The sequence below is a fragment of the Cavia porcellus genome, unplaced genomic scaffold (genome assembly GCF_034190915.1).
Source record: "Cavia porcellus strain 051 isolate PalLab524CR breed Dunkin Hartley unplaced genomic scaffold, mCavPor4.1 scaffold_15, whole genome shotgun sequence".
In the NCBI taxonomy this organism is placed as follows: Eukaryota; Metazoa; Chordata; class Mammalia; order Rodentia; family Caviidae; genus Cavia; species Cavia porcellus.
Window position 1 is genome coordinate 48,019,834 of NW_026947498.1, and position 18,834 is coordinate 48,038,667.

At 32.6% G+C, this 18,834-nt stretch overlaps 1 protein-coding gene and 1 pseudogene across 10 annotated transcripts in view; one reads left to right on the top strand and one right to left on the bottom strand.

The window, feature by feature from the left end:
- Window positions 1–1,858: 1,858 nt before the first annotated feature.
- On the top strand, window positions 1,859–2,898 carry LOC100725027 (cyclin-G1-like; annotated as a pseudogene).
- A 2,850-nt stretch (window positions 2,899–5,748) lies between these two features.
- The window catches only part of Senp7 (SUMO specific peptidase 7), a 202,390-nt gene continuing 189,304 nt past the window's right edge, over window positions 5,749–18,834 (bottom strand). For all 10 annotated transcript variants that reach the window (XM_063224873.1, XM_063224874.1, XM_063224875.1 and 7 more), the window contains 7 exons: window positions 14,508–14,600; window positions 11,947–12,056; window positions 11,036–11,088; window positions 10,222–10,265; window positions 10,065–10,133; window positions 9,335–9,485; window positions 5,749–7,542 (listed from right to left, as the gene is read on the bottom strand). In XM_063224873.1, the coding sequence (XP_063080943.1) occupies window positions 7,405–7,542; window positions 9,335–9,485; window positions 10,065–10,133; window positions 10,222–10,265; window positions 11,036–11,088; window positions 11,947–12,056; window positions 14,508–14,600 (658 nt within the window). In that variant the 3' untranslated portion in view covers window positions 5,749–7,404. The remainder of the gene's footprint in view (window positions 7,543–9,334; window positions 9,486–10,064; window positions 10,134–10,221; window positions 10,266–11,035; window positions 11,089–11,946; window positions 12,057–14,507; window positions 14,601–18,834) is intronic.

Here is an 18,834-nt window from a genome sequence, read left to right on the forward strand (position 1 = left end):
GATTGTGCAGGAGCTTGCTGTTTTTCTGGGCTGAAGCAGCTTCTTCATGTGGCTTGCCCTTGGCACTGTTTGGTTTTGGGTCAGCCATATCCGGGCCATGCTCCGGCCCTGCATTGTATGACCATTTTCAGCTTCAATGACTCCCAACAAGGATGTAGGTCAGTGTGAAGGCTCAAAATTTAATCCCTAAGACCAACAAAATTTTTAAAAATTAAAAGGAAAGAAATTATTGATCATGAGCAATAATGTATAAAAGTTTATACAAAAATTTTAAATATATGCTGGAGTAGAATAGAAGCATATGGTGGAAAATTGAGAATGAAAGCTCAAAAAGTTAATTGTTATAAGTTATGGAATACCTTTAAAATATCACCAAGATTTTTTGTATTTTAACCTATAAGTGAAACAGATTATCTATGAGATACTTAATGGTTCAGAAAACTATTCTGCTAGTTTTCATTTAAGGGTATTCTTTATAGAAGATATGTTAAAACATCACAACATGGTCTTTGAATATTGTTATGTGTCAGAAGATGTTCCTAAATCATAAGCATTTGAGAAACTCAACATAAAATTCTATTCTTTGAAGATAACAAAGATACTAGATTGCTTCATTCATACCCAATTCCAAATCAGTTGAGGATCATTTATTGAGAGCTTACTAGATGCTACTAACATTCCTTGTACTAAACACAGGAAACAGAATATATAACAATCTCTGAGGAGCTTATCACATACAGGGATAAATGTGTATACAAATAACATAACAAAAGTGATTAGAGAAATAAATATGAATTGTAACAAGCATAGAAGAGAATGTTTGAACAAGTGTGGAATGGTAAAATTAAGAGTTTAATTTTGAAAAAACAAACTTCACAAGTAGTGAATAAGTAAGGTAGGAAAAGGGAGTGGAATATGCAAAGGCCTGCAGGTGTGAAGATAAATACAATACCACAATACCAACTTCACACAACTATCTATGGTTTGAGATTTACAATGTCAATCACACTTATGAGACAACAGTTCATAGCCTAGCTCCATGTTTTCTTTGTAGAAGACAGCACATTGTTCTAATCATGAGAATTTCAATTAAGGTTCTCATCTAGAGTTTTTATAGGAATACTAACTGATTTCTCCTGTCCCCAAAAGAAATGCACTTGCTTTTAACAGAATAGTGCAGGCCGTAACATAATGAGGACCTATAAACATAGAATCACGTCTTTTAATAGGCCATGAGCATAAATTTCAAATTCCCAGAAGAATAAACTTAATTATAAGAGACTACAGAGAGTGGGGCTGGGAATTTAGCTCAGCGGCATAAGCGTCTGCCTTGCAAGCAGGCAGTTGTGAGTTCCATCCCCGGTACCGATAAAAACGAAAAAGACAAAAAAAAAAAAAAAAAAGACTACAGAGAGAAGTATTGAAGTATTTAAGTATGAATGAAAATTTCATATAACTAAAAAGTAGAGATCTATGGAAAAACAAGGATAGGCTAGAGCCTGGAATAAAACCAGGTTGGGCTCTGTATGACAAATCTAGGTTGCTTTTTTCTCCTGGCATAAAAAGAGAAAATATCTAAGTTTAAGAAATATTACGCTTCTTCAAAGTCATATTCAAATGACTCAATGACAAGATGCTACTTTTAACACTAGCGTGTATTGTGCCTTAAAAACTATTATTGAAAGCTCCTTCACTTTGGTCCAACCAGAAGGAGGGTGGTGTAGTCCCCCAGCACTGCAGAGAGCTCCACCCTCTCTTCGGCCCTCTCTCCTCCTGCCTCATACGCCAGTAACTTGGGTCAAGGTGAGATCAGGTGCAGAGAGGGTGATCACGCCAATTGGGTGGCCTCTCTTCCAAGATGATACAAGTACTGACATCTGACTCCCAGAAACTGCTACACCAGACAAATACCCAGTTGGAACAGGAGGCAAGATGTCAGCCAAAGGTCTGCGGCTTGAAACTAATTTAATCTGCATATGATAATGCAGATTGGTGGCAAGACTAAGGGACTTTGAAGTAAAAGATCTCCTTAGTCTAACTCAGTTCTTTGGCTTTGATACAGAGACATTTTCTCTAGCTATGAATTTATTAGACAGATTCTAAATGAAGGTACAGCCCACGAACCTTTGTTGTGTCAGACTGAGCTGCTTTTATTTGGTTGTAAAATCAAAAAGGAAATGTCTCACAGCAACTGACTTAACCTGAGTAAGTCACTATAGGTTCAGGGTTTCACACTTGATGAAAATGGTAAAGACTGTATTCTGCCTCGCAAGCAGGCAGTCGTGAGTTCGATCCTTGGTACCAATAAAAAAGAAAAAGACCAAAAAAAAAAAAAAAAAAAAAAGACTGTATTGGAGAGGAGGTATTGGAAAGTCAAAGCTACCACTGCCCTTCAACTTCTACAGCTCTATTATTCACTAGTTAAAAGAACCTGCCATGCGAAAGGAAAAATAGCCTAAATTTTAAAAGACTAAAAACTCAGCTTAAGGTATGTCATTGCAGAATCACATTTTCTAAAGCCAAACTTTCTGTGCTGGCCTTACTATCATTGCATTGATCAACCAAGCACAGTTATCCCTACATAGGGTTAACAAGAGTAGAATGTCATCAGAAATATTCCAAGAGAAATGGCAGAAATCTGAGCTTCTGGCATGAAGTTATATCCAACTGTTTTAAGTGAATATTCATCAAACAAGCATTCCAAACCAAGTGTTCAGAAGCTAAAGTGCACTGTTTCTGGATGTATTACATGGCAACTAAACCATAGTTACTAGAGTAACTCATCTTTCAATAATTCCTGAAATGTTTCTTCAACTGGTTAATTTGGTTGTTATTCTCTGTATAAAGAAATTTATATCATTTTCTTATACAATTGAAGTATTAAAATATTATCTTTGAAATAAACCAACTGGACTTGGAAAGCCAAAGGGAAAAATGACATCACCAATCTGGTCAGCTAACATTTGAAGACACTTACTATATAAAAAGTACAACATCTTAAGGCAAGCACTTACCCAATCTCTGATATATATGTTAACCATTTCATTAAATTAGTAGTTTAGAAAACAGCCTCTTTAATAACTTGAATTTTTAAAGTAGCCCTTAAGTGTTAGTTTTTTAGTTGCACATTTTGCTATATGAAGCCTCAACCTCTAGCTCAATTAAAGTTATAAGAGGGCCCAAATTTTGATCCATGTATGAACAAATTCGAGACTACGTGCTTATAAGGAGAATCATTTATGAACTTGAATATTACACCTACAGAAAAAATAGAGAGCAAATGATCCTGTTGTGTTTCTGAAAACTATTAATCTGTCTCAACATCCTGCTATAGTAAATGAAATACTAAAAAGTAATTATATTCATAAAAATGCAAATTCAGTCATTTCATATATTCTACACATTTTTGCCATCTAAATTTATTAATGATTTATCTTTTCCTACCTAAAACTTAATGCTAATATTTAACACATCTACACGATTATGAAACTTAGGTATGAAAAATTTACTTTTAAGAGCTTGCAGTATTTAGAAAATTTTTTTGTAAGTTGACTTTTTTTTTTTAAGTTGGTGTGGTTTTATTCTTCACATAAATAGTACTACAGCAGCAAAAAAAAATTTCTTTGCAGTATTTCTCCATAATCCTATTGGATTCCATGTTATCATGGATTTAAAATACAAAGCCTCAAAACATCACAATTAAGTTATTAAAATGTTCTCTGATTTGTGTGAACCGCCTAACGTTGTCCTATGATTGTTTGTATTTTAATTCATCTGCAAAGCTAATGCCATGTGAAATGATACAAGCTTGAAAAGATGAGTTGTGAATCTTCATTTCTAACATTAATCCACTGTTCTATATTGGATCAAAATATTATATTTAGATGGATTGAAAATAACATTTAATTTAAACGTTAATGTTAAATTATGCATGTTATATCAAAACCAGTATCTTACACGTGCATTTTTTGGGCATAAATAAGGATTAACTTACAATGTAATCATGTACCCATAATGCAAGTAATAGATAATTTAGAGATGAGAATGTTATTATTATATGGGAACTACATTTAAATTTAAAGATATTTTGTATTAAGCCAAAATACAGACCTCGAAAGTTTGCCATATTCATTGAGCTATCTTTAATATTTCTTCTAAAAAATAGATGCTTGTATTGATAATAAAATTTATACAGAATCTACTTCCTTGGTCTAATTCCATTAAGAAAAAACATATGTTATATTACATAGTAACTCAAAATAAATTGTGACTCTGACCTTGCCTTACCCTAAGTTCTGGCTAGACAAAGTATTCCAGAAAGTTTAACTATAAACCATTTCTATAAAACTGCCATTGCTTCTAGTATGCCTTTTTTTTCTTGATGGCGAATACACTTTTACAAATTTCCATATTGTGTCTTAAGAAAAGTAAGTGGACACCTTGATAATTATGAGATCACTGAGGTAGTGTCTAGAATTCTCCATGAGAGTCAATAAATGTAATGAGATAAAAAACATTGTTGGGGCTGGGGCTTTAGCTCAGCGGCATAAGCGCCTGCCTTGTAAGTGCAAGGTTGTGAATTCGATCCTTGGTACTGCTAAAAACAAAACAAAACAAAACAAAAAAACACATAGTGTTGTAAACAGTTATTTAGTGCAACCTGAGTCTATCCAGAATGGATGTAACTAATTTTGACATCATGTTACAGATAAATAAGCACTGAAAAATAAATCAAAGAACCCACAGTATATTCTACCTTTAATTTTTTGTAAGCCATGTTTTATGATAATCTTCAGTTTTACCAAAGGCTGATATATTTCAATATTTTGAGTTGGCAGAGGTAACCTGACTACCTACCATTATATTTGACTCTACAAATATGCCTTTCAATAAAAATTACTGAAATGCAAAAAAATATTTTCTGTACAAATACTTTTCTGGCCACTAACCACCCTTTTTGCTTTCTTTCACTAAAACATTATCTCCCTTCTCACTTCCCTTTCTCCATTTCTCTCTTGAGTTCCTCCATGTTCCCAAGGAAACTATTCTTGCCAGAGAATATTTGAATTGTTTATAGTCCTACAAAAGACTCAGGAATAAAAACCTAATCTTTTCAGAAAAGAAATGGCTAATGGTAAATGCAGTTGAGCATAACTAATCTGAAATTCTTGGAACCAGAGGTGTTTCAAACTCTGTTGTGTTTTGATTTTTTGAGACAGGGTCTCACTATGCAGTTCAGGCCAGCCTTAAACTCACTTTGTAGCCCAGGCTGGCCTTGAACTTGAAGCAATCTCCTGCCTCAACCTCCCAAGTACTGGGATTACAGGCATGTGCCATCATATCTATCTCAAATTGTGGATTTTAGAATATTTGAAAATATGTAGTAAGATATCTTGGGGATGAGTCCCAAGTCTAAACATAAATTCATTCATGTTTCAAGTATACCTTACACATGTATCTTATATTTTGACTGTGCCTCATGACATGAGGTTGTATGTGGAATTTTTCCACTTGTGGTATCATGTTGCTCCTCAAAAGTTTCAGATTTTGGAGCATTTTGTATCTTTCAAGAAACTTTCTTATCTGATCAGACAATTTCCGTGACTCAAAATGAAAAATGAGTTAATTATATACTTTTTGAAGGGAGAAAAATAAAGTATCAGTTATATGATACGTAAGGGCATCATATGATTAGAAATTTATTTCTAACAATGGCCATGTTTCTTAAGAAAAAAACACACCTCAATATAGTGAACTGAAATGTTTAATATAAAATATTGATATTCTCAAACCATTATTTCCACATGAATTTAGGAAAATGAATTTTAAACAATTTCTAAAACATAATAAAGGACAGTGGTATCATTGAAAAAATACAAACAAAAATGTTAAGAAATCACAAGATGCTTTACATACTTGCTTCCCCAAAGTAACATGTACAAAACACTTAAAAGTCACCTACAAAAGTCTTCCCATCCCAATGTACACACAAACTGGGAATGAAATATGCAGTTATAACCACCTTTATAAGAAATCCCCAAAACAGAAATATCTGTAACAATATAAAGATGGTGACAAGATTAACAAAAGCAAAGGATACTGAGGCTGAAGTGACCTCAATTCAGATGATTCTAAAATCATATGTTCAGACATTTAATCTTAAATTGTTTTGCTTCAGTGTTTTACATACAGTTACAATGTAAATCTAAGAGATGCTTAAAACACATTAATATTCTTAAAAAAATTTTTATCTGAGAAAATACAGTATGATCATGTCTCCCTCAAAATATTCCTGATATCAGAAGGTTCTGAAGTTTTTAATCATATATAATGCCACCATGATCACATGAATTCAGTAGAACTGTTACCTGAATATTTAATAAAATATTAAGTGCCATAGGTTTAAGAACCATAACGGATATCATAGGGCTCTAAAAACTACAATTTAAAGATATAAAAGAAATGAGAATAATCTGGCTTTGCAGATGAATACTGGGTAAACTGAGTTATAAAATTATATATTTGGTTCTAATAATTAATAAATAGAACTTTGGAAGTATTCTTTCAGTTAAAATTATGAAGACATCTATACTTATAGAAACTGTGTACATATGTTCTGGGATAGTGTAGGAGTGAATATTTACACAGCAATACATCAAATAAACTAAACTACATATATAAGTTTTAAAAACCTATTTCAGATAATTTTTGTTCCAAATTTTACCCTGAACAAATGAAGTAAATTCTCAGATTCTCACACGACATCGTAAGAAATGAAAAGAGAAGTTAAAGCCATTTCATTTAGCAGTAGAGAATAAGCTGCACTTTGAAAGTGAATTTTTATCTTTCCAATTATGAATGCCTTTTTTTAATACTATACAGAAGAGATGCCGTAAATGGCATTTTCTGAAGCCTTGATACTAAATTTCTTTTTTAAAAAAATACACAGTATTCATACTGCATGCTTGAGCTGCAAAGAATAGAATTACAATATTGATGTGACTTGTCAACAAATCTGACAAGCACTGGGCTGGCACCAGGGAGGACTTAACTCCCATCAACACCCAGTCATGTGGAAGTAAAGATCACATAGTTATATTATCTACAAAAGCATTCCCACATTACATATGCTATTGCATAATCCAAGCATATTTACTCAGAAAAATATCAAATATTTATGAAATTTTAATTTTCATCTATTAAGTTTTATCTACATCATCCCCATTCCCAGTTCATCTATGAGAGTCCAACAATTCTAGTAACATATCTTATATGCTTTAAATAATGTTCAACGACTTCTAAAACTACTGGAAGTTACTTTCTTCTCAGTGAGCTAAAACAAATGCCAGTAAGCGGCTTTCCAGTAATCTTAGGGAACATATGTGTCATGTTTGTACAGATTAACTAGCTGCTGCTGCCCTTCTGTTGCTGTAAATGAAGTTTCAAGATGAGCTCTCGAATATCTTCCCGTTTGGTCTTTATTACATGACGAGGAAACCATTTCTCCAAGTGAATTGGAAGTTCAAAGTTAACAATAGGATCCTAAAGGGAAAAAAAAAGAAAGAAAAATGCAGTCACTTTAACAGTGTAATTTCAAATTTGCTTTCATGTTATTTATGCAAGAAATGAAAATTTGTTAGCTTTTTAAAAAGAGCTTGAGATTTAATTTGCGTGGCATACATTACCCCTAAGTATTCAATTGGATTTTACTTTATTCAGAGTTATAGAATCATTATCACTATCAATTTTAGAACATTTCCATTAAATTGCTAACTTTTGAACACCAAAATTACACACCAGTGATGGTGAACCTTTAGAGACCAATGCCCAAACTGCAACCCCAAGCCCGTGTATTTAATCACAAAGTATCAATACTGCCCCTAGGTGCACTGTTATCCAATGATGACTTGGTCATATGCTGACAGAGAGGGTCTTGCATGCCCCCTGAAGCACATGTGCCACAGGTTCACCACCACTGTAATATTTGTTCTGCTACAGTGCATGTTCAGAGTTACCATGAACAGAACTGGTAAAGAACGACTCAGCATAACTTAGAAGTCAGGTTGATTTAAACACAATTTTCCCCAACATGTTAAGATTTTTTTAAACAGGTAAAACAAAGAGAAAGTCTTGGTGATAGAGAATTTCAGAAAAAAAATAGAAAAGTCTCACAAAAGGTTCTTTTTCAAGGGTAACAAATAAACTATATATTGTGGTTAAGCTGTAATCTCAGCACCCATGTGGCTGGGGCAAGAGGATCACCAAGAATTCAAGGTCAGCCTTCGATACACAGAACGACTAAAAATTTCTAGAAAAATCTATCTTTACAATATGTTTATAAATATGATGAAATTATTACAAACCAGTTGTGAGAATGTACATCTTGAAGAAGGAATTAAGAGCCTGAGGACATAAAGCTCAAATCCACTAACTGATTCTCGCAGCACATGGTCAGTGAACATTTCCTGTCTAGTATTTTTATTAGAATTAATACTGTTTTTTGTTAAGATTACAAAATCCACAGGTGTTTAGTGGTCTTCCCCAGGTGTATTTTTTTCATGTAATAAAGACCAAGCCTTATGTTAGTGCACAGATTTGAGAATACAAGATTTAGATTTTTAAGCTTTCCATCCCATGAATTTTATACGGTACTTCATCTTGTAGTTATAAAATTATGTAAGTGTCAGAATATATTATGTAATAAGCCATTATTGAATATTCTAAACACAAAATAAAATGTATTTGGAATGAGTTTCAGAGGACCAGAATCATCACTCTATGACGAAAGCCCAGTGTGGAATGAAAAAGGGGGAAAACTCAACAGATGTTAAGGTTTCCATAATGTGTACCATCTTTTACTATATATTATCATTCCTTCCTGATATTAAGGACACCAAAAAGTTGTAATTACATGCTATAACCTTCATTCTTTGCAAGCACCTTCAAGTATCCTCTAAGCACGGTCTTGGCCATAAGCAGCTTCTTGGCCTACTCCTTTACCTATCTTCATAAATAATACTGTAATGTCTGAACTAATGAAATGACAGTTCAAACGGAAAGAGTGATTATTTGCATATAGGTTTTTATCTTTAATACTGTCACGGCACCTATGAAATTTCTATGAGCCAGAAAATAACAAACGTATTTGTCACTGTGTTTCCCTAGCTGTGGTCCTGAGCTTTTAAATGGATCTTTTAGCTGGGAGAGATTCTCTTTAGATATTGTACCTATTGTATTCTCTTTCTCATTCTCTTCAATCCTCTGAAAATACAGTTGGCCAAAAACTTGTCACTGCCTGCTGATAATTGTGAATTAAAACCTTATTTTCACATACCTTGAAGAAGCTTTCCACATATTGCAGTAAATATACCCCACAATCACTGCTATTATCCTGTTTAGGAACTTTAGGGCATAGGTCCACCATGTTTGTTTTGCTGAATTCACGATGAGTTTTTCGCTTGACTTCCCATTCTACCTCTAAATATCTGAAATATAAGTAAAGCGACTTGAGTAGATATCTATCAGTATGCAATACTTTCACAAGGGCAAAAAAAACAGTTACTGCTAGATATGTTGCCTCACACTAAATTTCTGAAGACTGGTCTTTAACTGCAAAATATACTCACATGAACCTGTACAAGTGCCATTTTTTTTTGTCTTTTTCGTTTTTTTATCGGTTCCAGGGATCAAACTCACGACTGCCTGCTTACAAGGCAGATGCTTATGCCGCTGAGCTAAATCCCCAGCCCCGATTTTAATGAAAATAGTGCAATCTTCCAATAATAGTTTTAATAATCACTAATATTTGCAATGCTCTTTTTTAAAATTATGGGCTTTATTCAATTATGAATACAATTTCTGAATTTAGTCTTGATGTAATCCTTGAGAATACTTGAATATTAATATATGATAGAAGATATTCCCTATTGATTAGACTTGAAGGCTTCATTTAAGTACATATTAAAATATAATTTCTGATACAGTATTTTCAGTAATTCTTAAGATAGTTTCAAACTTACTAGGACTGTAGATAACAGAATGATGTTAAAATTGTTATCACTTACTCTCGTAAATTCTGAACTGTGTTTTGTACAGATGCAGCTTTCAAGGAGTCTAGTATGAGAATACATGGCCTATGAAAAGCAAAGAAAGAAAGATGTACATACTTGTACTAAGTATAGCGAAATACGTGAAAAAACCTATTATATATAACATACTTACCTTTTACACATTTTCTTTGAAACTGACACACTCATCTCCATACTCTGAAATTAACATAAATTTTATGATTTTCCAATTAAAACTAACATATATCAATATTGTTATTCCTTAAGCTTTGCATCCCATGAATTTTATATGGTAAATAATCCTTAAAATCTTTCAAACAACTTTAAAATTAAACTTTCAAGTTATTTTCATCATCTGAAGTAACCTAACTTCATTTTCAAGAATTCGATTTATTTCCTTATATTGATAAAAGAGTAGTTTGTATACTTTTACATTGGTCCCAAGTAGTTATGGAGCCTTAATCTGGCCAAAAAACACTAGATGAAACCTAACACCTCAAATAATGACAAACAAGATAATATGACCTGTTTCTATTTAGATTCTCTAACTGAACTCATGTCATTAGAGACACATTTCTTCCCTTGAAAGCACATGAAGCAGAGTGCTAGTCTGTATTAAGGGAAAAGGATGAAAAACTGCTTCTGTTGATGATGTTTTTGTTCATAAATTTGGGGAAACAATGCATCAAACACAATTAGATTTCTTTAATGCAGACTTTCTTAACTCTCATTTTTCTTTTTTTTTTTTCAGTACCTTTTTTTAAATGTATACACTGAATCTCTAAGAAAGTAAGTTAAAGCAAGGTAATCTCTCTTTGTTCTCTTTCCCAAAAATTGTCAAAAAATCATAAAACAGCACAATTTAATTACGAGTCACTAATATCCACCCCAGTCTGCTTAACTATGCCCTATTTTATATTTAATATTATGAGTTCTCCTTCTTTCACATCTGTACAGAACACACTTACTTGGGAATCCTCTGCATTTGAGGATAGTGTTGAAGTAGTATGTAGATCATGGTCTGATAGGAAAAAATGAAGCAATCATGAAGTTTTACTGTATGTTTAGCACAAACAACTTATATAAGCTTAAACTACAAGTTATATGCAGAGCAAAATTTAAAAATCCAGAGGATCTATTTAATTTGTTTCATGATTAATGTTATAAATAGAATTCAATCAATAACTAAAAGTGATGATGGTTTGCTGTTATGCGACAACACATAAAGTCCTGGGCCAAAATCTGAAATATCAGCAGGGTCAATCTTTATAAGACTAATTTTTAAATGTCTGTTTTAACAAGGAAGATAGTTAATTTGCCTAGTAAGGATTCTTTTATGACCATATGATTTGCATAAGTTCATTTCTGAAGCAGAAAAGAATTAGAGAAAATTGAAAATTGTTTTATCAGCTTTTCTTTTTCTTCTCCCTAGGTTCTGGGGACTATTAATGGAAATGGCTATCAGCAATTGTGCTTGCTACTTAAACAGTTTATAAAACACTTCATTTTTTTTTCTCAAAGCAAATAGGTCCTTATTTGCTTAATATTTGGTGTTATAAGAAAAATAATGAAAGTATAAGAAATTCTATATTATCTCTGAAATACATTAAACCATATTAAAAAATGAAATGTCAAGCCATGCCTGTTAGAAAAAGTATTCTTTAAAATTTCTATAATAAAATTTGGTATCAAATATAATTTAAGAACAATATTGTATCTATACCTAAGACTAAGTTTCATGAAAATTTCAGGTTTTTATTCTTCCTTCTAGTAAGTTTAGTAATAAATAACTAGATTACTTTTAACTCCATATTATTGCCCATAACCATTTTACTATTCTTCTTGCTATTAAAGATACCATCTGCTTTAACAATATTACCTATTGTTTTAATGTCTTGTTCAGATTGCTGGGATATAGTTTGTGGGATATCTTCATACACAGCTTCTTCTAACCATGGAAAACAAATTACTGCAAGATACCAGTGAGACCTGTTGGAAAAAAAATCTTAAGGACATGCAAAATCTAAACATTATAGAATATGCCCTAGTGCTACATCTGAGAAAGTAGAGTATGATAAACTCATTTTGAAGATATCTATTGCAATATCATATATAATGTAGAGCTCATGCTCTAAAACTAAATGTCAATTTCTTTTGTTGTGAAAAAGATTTTTAATAAGGTAAAATCCCATTTGTTGATTCTTTGTAGTATTTCACATGTGATCTGGGATTTTGTTCACAAAGGCTCTGCCTATACCTATGTCTTCAAGATTTCCACCTATTTTCTCTTCCGGTAAATTTAAATTTCCAGTGTTTCTGTTTTAATGTTTAGATCTTTGATCTATTTCGACTTTAGTTTAGTGCATGGTGATAAACATGGGTCTAGTTTTAGTTTTCAACATGTGGAAAGTCAGTTTTTCCAGCACCACTTACTAAAGAGGCTAACTTTCTACCAGTGAACGTGGTTAGCCCCTTATAAGGTGACTAAGGGTGTTTGGAGTTGCATCTGCATCTTCTGTGCTGCTCCACTGAGCCTCAAGTCTGTTTTACTAGCACCATGTTGATTTTATCATAGTAGCTTTATCATAGTAATCTAATGCCCAGAATTAGTTTTGCGTCCTAGGTCTCTTCTAGTTCCCAATGAGTTTTAGGAATATTTTCCCTAGTTCTTTGAGATATACTAATAGTATTTTGATTGAGATTGCATTAAATCTGTATAACAGGTTTGGGAGTAGGACCATTTTCATTACGTTGGTTCTTTCTTATCCATGAGCAAGGGATATCTTTCCACTTTCTGATATCTTCTTTAATCTCTTTGTTTTTCAGAGTACTGTAGTTTTCAATGTACAGATCTTTTACTTCTTTTATTAGATTGATTCCTTTCATTTTTTGATGCTATTGTAAAGGGTGTTTCCCTTATTTTTCTGTGTGAGTTTGCTGCTTGTGTAAGGATTGCTACTGATTTTCTAGTGCTGACTTTGTATCCAGCTTCACTACTGAATTGGGTTATTAAATCTATGGTTTAGAGATGCCATTCGACCCAGCTATTTCCCTTCTGGGTATCTACCCAGAAGAATTAAAAACATCACACCATAGTGATATATGTGCACCCATGTTTACAGCAGCACAATTTGTACTAGCTAAATCTTAGAAACAACCCAACTGACAATTAACTGAGGGATGGGTAAAAAGGCGTGTCTTCTTTTTGTAATGTAATAAAATACTACTCAGCCATAAAGGATAAACCTGAGACTTTTATAGGTAAATGGATACAACTTGAGACTATACTTGTAAGTGAAATAAATTAGACCCTCATGTGTAAACATGTACTGTCTCACTAATGTGAGAAACTGAAAGAGTAAATAAGATTTAAAATGTACAAAATATATTGGGAATAGGAAAGAAACTTTCCAAAAGAAAAGAAGACACTGTGATGGGGGGAAGGGCAAAGGAAGGAAGGAAGGAAAAAGGAAAACACATATTTATATATATATAAAACATATATATGTACACACACACACGATAATTAAGATAGTTATACAGCTAGTATCTTTTAATTTACTGAAAAGAGAGGTTTGTGCTACATCTTGTTCTGCAAACAACTATTATGAATATAATAAGCAATATATTATTTTTACTCACTTATTAATCTGTTTTGAAACTCAGTTTTATTATTTTTAATTTTTTTCTCTTTAAAACTAAATAGTCAAAGTTACCAAAGCTATAAGTAAAATGATTTAAAGTACAATATGAACAATTCAAACTATTTTCACACCGACAATGTTTTGAGGACTTGCTTTGATAAATATACATAGTATCGTCTTTGTTTTTGTTGGCTTTTTTCTGAGAGAGGGTTTCACTATGCAGTTCAGGCTAGTCTTAAAATCACTTTGCAGCCCAGGGTGGTCCCAAACTCACAGGACTCTGTGTAAGCCTCTCTCGTGCTGGGATTATAGGTGTGTGCTACCCATACCCAGACCACTATCATCTTCATGAATAGTTTATTCTCTTAAATATTTGAATATTCACCCTAAATATTTTGTAGTTTTAATCTACAAAAATTTTTTCTTGAATTAAAAAAATTTGTGTCACAAATCATGACAGTCTTCTAACAATTTTCATTTTATTTTTTTTCATTCTATTTACAGTATAAACATTGCCAAACTAAATTCCAAGATAAATGACTATTTTGATAATTTCCATAAAAACTTAAAAATAATGCTTTGGATTTATGTACCCATATTTATTACTGATTATTAGCCTACAAACACAACAAATATTTTTTCTGAACTCTAATTTGTTATTTTGTTTATTATTTATTTATTTTTGGTGCCACGAACTGAACTCAGGACCTTGTACTTGCCAGGCAGACACTGTGCCACTGAAATATAGTCCCAACCCTTCTTCCCCATTTGTTTTTAAATAATCAAAAATACTCACGACTCATTTACAGGTACAAAGATGTAATCTTTATTAAAAATGTTTATATGTCGAGTCCATGTTCTCACTCTTTTATGTCTTCTTTGTGCCATTCTAAGAATACAAAAGGTAGATGATTTATTAAAAATTTAAGATAACATCAACAGTCCTTTTCATCAGGCTGAAAATATTATGTTTACTTATTTTCAAAATATATAATTTAACATTAAAAATAGATCCTTTTATTAACTCTTAATTATTCTTAAATTCAGTCACTAAAAATAATAAAAGAGAGAAGACAAATTTATTAAATACCTTGTAGATTCTAAAGTGCCTCAGAAACTGAGTAAAAACATATCTATATTTATTCTGCATAGCTCCACTGACCACATAGTATTTGTTGTTTTTTTTTTAATTTATTTAAAAGGAAAAAGAGAAAAAAACAAAACAAAACAAAGCGGTGTAAGGGTACAGTAATACAGAACTACAAAAAAACAGTAAGAAATCACCAGTTAATAGATTACACATTATCATCTTAGAGATAGTTGCTCAAGTCACAGTATCAAAGCATACAAAGGACCACATAGTATTTGTGATAAAGTAGGTGCTAAATCTTAATCAAGGAGACAAAAATGAGGCTTCTTTGATCTGAGTTATTCTTTGTTAACTATTTTTTGTTGCTGTTGTTGCTGGTTTTTCAGGGTCTTCGTGTTTTGTTTTGAGATACCGTCTTACTATATAATCCAGGCTGGCCTTGAACACTTGAGATGTAGTCTAGACTGGCTTGGAGTTAAAACTCTCCTATATCAGCTTTTCGCTTAAGATTTCATGAAACTCATCTCCTTTCAAACACAAAGCAACAATCAGACAGGGCTAAGTGTGCCCACCACTCATTCCTTCTTCCTTTTATTTCTTCAACAAGTGTTTATTAGGTTCCTAAAAATAAATAATAAAAAAATCTACACTGCTTTAAAATAATTTGTAAGATGAGGAAGGCAGAAAAGTCAACAATAACTAAAATACAAGTGTTACAAAGGTACAAAGGAATTATGTTAAACAACCCTAAATGGCTACCTAGAAGAGAGAGCATACACACACACACACACACACGCATACATGATAGTTTCTTTTTGTGTTATCTATATTAAGGGAATTATAGTAAACTAAGTTAAGATATTTAAAAAAGAAAAAGATTTAGAAAGAAAACGACAGTTAACAGGGGCATAAAGGAGGTAATACGTGACTTCTGGCTCAGTGCCTTAGAAGGAATCTTGTTTATATAGAGAAGAAAACAAACAATTGTTTACATATACTTCTATACAAAGCAATACAGGAAACAAACATCTTGGCCCTATCCTTGTTCATCTGAATACTGTCTGACTAAAACCACATGGGGTAAATATGAGAGGAGAGAAAGATCCAGAATGAGTGAAAAAGATGTGACATAGTTTAGATACCATTTGAAAGATTAATCGAAAGTCAAAAGTTTATTGAATTTTCTCATTTTAAATGACCTAAATTGTAAGGATTAAAAACAATTATTTTCAATGACTGCATAGACTATGAACTTATTTTCTATTCAAGAATGTTAAGGATAGATAACCTTGCTTTATTTCTTTTATTATTTAGTGTTTGGTAGGCTTTTTGATTATGTTAATTTTGAGATAGGACAGAAGAAACCAAAGATAGGTAAGAAAGAGACAACGAAATCATAAAAATTGTATTTTTAAGAAGACTGCAACTTCTGGACCTCAGTTGAAGTTACCCAAGGAAATACATGTCAGCATTTCCTTGGTAAAATTTAGGTTCCTTTCCTTCCAGACATATCACACTCAACATTTCATAGGAATATTGAAAGCTCACAAACTGATTTAATTAACAAAGTAAAGAGCAGGAACTTCGTCCTAAAATAAAGGAACAGGTTGAAACTATCCAAAAAATGTTTAAATTACCTTTCTAAAAACAACAAAACAAAACAACTGGGCTCATCCCTATAATACGGGTGGGCTACCCAGGGTTTCTGCACCAGTCAAGAGAAGCATTCCCTGTTCCAGGAAATAATGTGTCTCATTTCTTTGAGTGCCTATACTCTATACTAGAAAATATACTTAAAAAATTGTCTCATAAACTTTTTTTGTGCTTAATAATATAATCTGAAAATTCTTTTCCACAATAGTCAATGAGCTTGCAATCCCATTATAGATTTAGGGTGGGTTAAATTTTATATCTCAGCTTTCCAGATCCTGTCTAGTGATAATTTTATTTGGTAATATGTTAGCTAGAGAGTAGTACAGGGAAGATAGAGAATATGAGGGCCCAACACATATGTTCTCAGTTCTTAACTAAATATAAAAGTCCCAGTTAAATATCTTAACATTCTCACCAGGCATAGTACACCTGTAATCCCAGCACTTGGGAGGACTGCTATGAGTTCAAGGCCAGCCTGAACCATACAGCAGACCCTGTCTCAAAAAACCGAAACATATATAATATTTATCTTAACAGTTCTCTAGGTACTCAGTTACAGATATTCACTTCGCTGACATACCAGAAACGAATCACTGACAGCTCAATTACAATCTTGTATTTTGAGTCCCTGGTATGTTCCAAATACCCAGTAAGGCATTAGAGATAAAGTGGAAATAAGATAGATGAAGTTCTTGGCCTCATAAAGAGCTTATAATAAGAAACAGAAAATCGTGCTATTTTCCAGTATCACTTTACTATCTCTATAAGTACGATATTTGTTTGCTTATGTATTTTGTGTTTCTCATTATAAATTCTCTGTGGCATCTCATTATAGGTACCAAAAATGTTAAATATCAAATTCATTTAATAAATCTTTCCCTTCTATATTATCATAATAATATTATATTATTTTTAAAATTGTCATTCAATTTGTCTATCTCTTTCTCGCTCTCTCCTGCCCCCTAAAAAAAAAGAAGAGTTTACAGTATTTAGCAGGGTATGCTGCCAACTGGATAGTGAATAAGTTTCCAAAACAAGAATCCTATAGTTAAGATGAAACACTGGGGTTTTTAATAAGAGTTTAGAGCATGAAAAAGAGCTCTTGGGCAGCAAATGTGATTATCTAAAGAAAATCTTTTCCTAGGGCTGGGGATTTAGCTTACCATAAGCACCTGCCTGGCAAGTTCAAGGTCATGAGTTCCATCCCCAATACAAAAAAAAAAGGAAGAAAAGAATATCTTTTCCCAGATCTTTTTTTCCCTTGATACATGTTTGCAGTATATAATGAATTTTCCTGGTTCATATAGCACCTTGTAGCTCTTTGGGAACACTTGTATTGTTTAAAAATGGTATGTTTAGAGCTGCAATATTGACAAGACTGTTCTGGCATACTGAAGACCTTCAGCTTTAATTAAGAAAGTGACAGAAGGTCTATACATTCTAAGTATTTTAGGGAAGATGGGGCAGGATCCTTAGGCAGAATGAACAGGTCTTAAATCAAAAGATTTGTTGCTGTCTCATGATCACTTGCCAAAAACAGGGATGTTTTTAACTGGAATTCTTTTGTTGTGGGTGACTTCAACCTAAGTTTGGCTATTAGAGGTTTTAACTTTTTTGTTCTCCAGAGGAAGCAACTACATTCTCTCCCACCATACCACCAAACAAATTACAGACAAAGGTCAAAGTGGTCACATCTATAACTACTTTGAGCTGAGCAAGGACATTATTAGGGGCCCCTTGAGCTTACTGTGTGCCAGAGGTAACCATGATTTTCTATTTGTAGATCCTGCCAGGCCCTGTGCATCAGCACAAGTTCCAGACCAATACAGACATTAAAAATAAAACTGACTATATATCCATATTTCTCTAGGCCAATTCCAATTACCCATAATAACTATTAATAGAGCCTCCTGTTATTCTCTATTTGTATTCACCCTATTCCTACCTTCTTTCTCCAACAATGTAACAAATTCAATCAACTTATCTATCTAATCATCTATTTTATTATTGTTTGTTTTAATGGGATGAAAAAAACCTCATAGCCACTGCTAAGGCAAGTCTAACACACTGAAAACACTAGATATTAAATGGTAAGGATTTAAATACCATCCAGTTATGTCACTCACAAGTTATGTGCCTGTAGTCAAATTATTTAAACCTTATTATTGTTTCCCCATCAAAAAAGATACAATTTATAAGCCCTATGTATCTAAGTAAACTGTTAAAAAAGGAAAAAAGTGAAATAATGTGCGTAAATGTACCTTTTAAACTACAGACAGACGTTTATCTTGGCTTTTTAAAAAAATATAAATTGTTTCGGCTGTATCTTATACAGCAAACTGGGCAAAGGGGTGAAAATCACTATGCTGCAGCAAGTATC